We start from the raw sequence: 3,910 nt of genomic DNA, 5'->3' as shown, positions 1-3,910 counted from the left end.
TGAGAGCTTAAATGTAATGTGCTTAAAATTTATAGTGGTTAGCGAATTGCTTAATTAAATTGTGTAATCATGGCCAATGATTGGTTACTGGCAGTAATTTAAAACAATTCCTAAAAGTGAAAGGATATAAACCCAGTTTTATGGAATATTTTGGAAGAGGATTTGGCTGTGGAAATCTCAGAAACATGAAATGGCATGTGCTTGTCAAGGAATTATATATTTGTCTTAAGCACCGTAGCACTTATGTTAACAGGAAAGAATACTTAGAAGTGGAGAGATGGCTCAGTCACTAAAGAGCTTTCCCCCTAAGCATGAGAAACCAAGCTCTGATTTCCCCAAATCTAAGTAAAAAGCCAGGTGAGAGGACCATTGAGAAAATCCCAGAAATTATGATTTTGGAGATGGTGATACCTGTATCTCTGGAGACTTGCAAGCCAACTACTTTCTCAATATGACAGCTTGAGGCCAATGAGTTGTTTAATCCTAAGCACCAGGTGGAAAGCTGCATCAAGAGCCAAAGTTTCCCTTTGCCATGTTGCCATGCATGTAAAGACATGCAAGACCACACCCCCACACCCCCACACATTCATTCAAACACTCACACACCTAAGTACAATGTTTTAGGTAGTGTAAAGGTCCAAATATTCCAATTTGGAAACAACAAATTAGGAACTTTGGACAGTCTTTGTGAGCCTGATTCAGATGAGGTTGCAGGGATTCCATCATATCCCACCCCCCAAAATAAATAAATAACCTCTATATCATGGAAAGCACAGGAAAATGTCACATCCATAGTTACAGTATGGTCTATGGGTGAAAATGAGAGCTAAAGATATGAGACATCTACATGGTTACAAAAATATCACTGAATAGAAACATAAGCATGTATATAAATTGCATTTAAGCTACAACAAAATCTCTGTAATGGCAAAATTCTAAAACAAGGACTGACGTCATAGTTATACACCAACAACACTTAGTTCAAGACACAATGACAATGCCTCATGGTATGCCACCTGGCAGAAGTCCTGAAAAGGAGTCAAGGATGCAGTGCATCCTTTGTCAAATGTGAGGTCACACAAGATGGGGATCAAAGGCATCATTCTTCTGCTGTGTCTTATAAAGACAGCTACCCACTGCATGAAGCACAGACTTGGAAGAAACTCCAGAGCCTCTCCAAGATGCTGGCTGTTCTGTTCACAGCGGCCTTGCTGGCCCTGAGCTCTGTTCAACCCTTCAGTGAAGGTAAGAAACATAGCTGTTCAGTGAATCTGCTTGTGGATCACATGTCCCTCCTGGAAGAAGCAGAGAGAGAGAGAGAGAGAGAGAGAGAGAGAGAGAGAGAGAGAGAGAGAGAGAGAGAGAGAGAGAGAGAGAGAGAGAGAGAGAGAAGAGGATTAGCAGAAAGGCAGGACTGTAGAATCAGCACCAAGGTAGGGCATTTGAATCTTCATTCAACACTGAGGATTTGGATGCTGTCACGTGTAATAGAAATTGATTACGAGTTTGAACAAAAGGATGGTAAGGAAGAGTGGGATTTGTAGATTCACTTGTCTGCATTAGGAAGGATCAACTAGTAAAGCTCAGAGAAGTCCAGCAGTGAAGATAGTGTAATGCTGTAGTCAGTGGATAATGGTCATCTTGCTTCAGTGAATGTAGAACAGAGGAAAGGATATAGGGCCATTTCTGGGTAGGATACTCAAATAACTAATTTAAAAATGCTATCTCTTTGCTTCTCTCTTGTCCATGGAGAAAATGCCAGGAAAATTGGTTGTCAGAGACCTCAAATGTTAGTTCGAAGCATCAGATACGATATTTGTTACCATCAATACATAGATTAAGAGAAAATTTCCATGAAGCCTATGTGGGAGGTATCATGAGGGTGATTGACAAATAAGAGGAAATATATAATAATAATAGAGTTGTTAATAAAAGGTAGGAGGGTATTTATTTCATCACTAAATTTATCTCTTCTTGTTATGTACCAATGAAGTACTTCAGACTGCGTATCAGAGCCTAATCACATAACATCTATTGCAGGATTCCCGCAAGGACCTCCTCCCAAGCAAGGCCCACCCCCTCAGGGAGGCCCACCGCAGAACCGACCACCTCAGCAAGGCCCACCCCCTCAGGGAGGCCCACCGCAGAACCGACCACCTCAGCAAGGCCCACCCCCTCAGGGAGGCCCACCGCAGAACCGACCACCTCAGCAAGGCCCACCCCCTCAGGGAGGCCCACCGCAGAACCGACCACCTCAGCAAGGCCCACCCCCTCAGGGAGGCCCACCGCAGAACCGACCACCTCAGCAAGGCCCACCCCCTCAGGGAGGCCCACCGCAGAACCGACCACCTCAGCAAGGCCCACCCCCTCAGGGAGGCCCACAGCAGAACCGACCACCTCAGCAAGGCCCACCCCCACAGGGAGGCCCACAGCAGAACCGACCACCTCAGCAAGGCCCACCCCCACAGGGAGGCCCACAGCAGAACCGACCACCTCAGCAAGGCCCACCACCACAGGGAGGCCCACAGCAGAACCGACCACCTCAGCAAGGCCCACCCCCTCAGGGAGGCCCACAGCAGAACCGACCACCTCAGCAAGGCCCACCCCCTCAGGGAGGCCCACAGCAGAACAGACCACCTCAGCAAGGCCCACCCCCTCAGGGAGGCCCACAGCAGAACCAAGGTCCTCAGCCTGGAAACCAGCAAGGCCCACCTCCACAGGGAGGTCCTCAACAGAACCAAGGCCCTCAGCCTGGAAACCAGCAAGGCCCACCCCAACAAGGAGGCAGACCACAGGGACCTCCCCAGGGCCAGAGTCCTCAGTAATCAAAGATAGATCACCAGGTAGGATTTCAATTTACTTTTCATGAAATATCTTAATTCCTATGGTTTTGCAAGTACAAGCTACACCAATTCTACTTTAAACACCTTACAATACATATTTTGTTTTCTCTCTCTTTGGATATTTTTTGGTTATATAGAGAGATGATTTATGTTTTGTATATTCCTCAACTTATAATGATCATGAGGAGGGATGCTTATAGGTGCTTGACAAAATGATTGTCTGTTGTTTGTGCAAGAAGAGCAATGTTCTCTCTAAACTCTGCTGCCTCCTTTAACCTGCCAGCAGTCCCATCTTTATTAGTTCTACCTGATCATTCATTATGTCTTTAGTAGATGAGTCCTTAATGCATTGCTGTGAAATGTTAATCTTTGGTTCATGAGAACTTAATGCATTGCTGTTAAATGTCACCAGCATTTTTACAATGCATTCACATTCTCATATACCCCAAGTAAAAAAAATAAACTAGAAATCAGGGCAGCAAGTTAAATCTTATAAATATGTGTTCTTATCCCTCCTTTGCACCACTGTGTTCAAAGTCTACCACTAATTCTTTCAACATTCTATTAGAAATACACACACACACACACACACACACACACACACACACACACACAAATATTTCCTAATCTGCACATTACACTATGATTATTTTTTATTTTAAAACACAATATTTCATAGAGATACCATATTTGTATTATATTTTTGGTGGTTTGGTTTTTGCAGTAGTGAACCATTACACTCTGTGCCTCTGCGATCATTGATTAGCTAATATCTTGTCAGTGGACTTTCAGGGTGGTTTATGTTTTTCACTAATGTGGGATGTATCTTATGAACCATCTTTCTAAATATGTCTTAAGACTTGTGATGAGTGTGTGAGACAATGTTCATGTAGGCCAGGCTGGGTTCAAACTTGCTGTGTGTCCAGGGTGCCCTTGAATTCCCTCTATTCCGCAAGTGCTGTGATTGGCATATGTCATTGCCACCAGTTTAAGATGTAATGTTCTCATGCTGAAGCCATATAACCAATAAATATTATTTCATCTTTTCAGCTATGATTCAGGGTACA

General features: G+C 44.0%; 1 protein-coding gene across 1 annotated transcript; it reads left to right on the top strand.

Moving 5' to 3' along the window:
- The first annotated feature begins 1,004 nt into the window (after positions 1 to 1,004).
- LOC100753414 (proline-rich protein HaeIII subfamily 1-like) lies at positions 1,005 to 2,825 on the top strand. The gene is made up of 2 exons (XM_027429978.1): positions 1,005 to 1,245; positions 2,041 to 2,825. The coding sequence occupies exons 1-2, from the start codon at positions 1,005 to 1,007 to the stop codon at positions 2,823 to 2,825; spliced, it is 1,026 nt and encodes a 341-aa protein (XP_027285779.1).
- The last annotated feature ends 1,085 nt before the right edge of the window (positions 2,826 to 3,910 follow it).

This window comes from Cricetulus griseus, chromosome 8, assembly GCF_003668045.3.
Source record: "Cricetulus griseus strain 17A/GY chromosome 8, alternate assembly CriGri-PICRH-1.0, whole genome shotgun sequence".
In the NCBI taxonomy this organism is placed as follows: Eukaryota; Metazoa; Chordata; class Mammalia; order Rodentia; family Cricetidae; genus Cricetulus; species Cricetulus griseus.
Note: the sequence above shows the minus strand (reverse complement) of the source record. Positions and strands in the feature narration are given on the sequence as shown.

Coding starts and splice junctions, on each gene's coding strand:
- LOC100753414 (XM_027429978.1), top strand. CDS start 1,005: ATGGTATGCCACCTGGCAGAAGTCCTGAAAAGGAGTCAAGGATGCAGT. Junction 1,246..2,040: donor TGTTCAACCCTTCAGTGAAG/GTAAGAAACATA, acceptor CATCTATTGCAG/GATTCCCGCAAGGACCTCCT.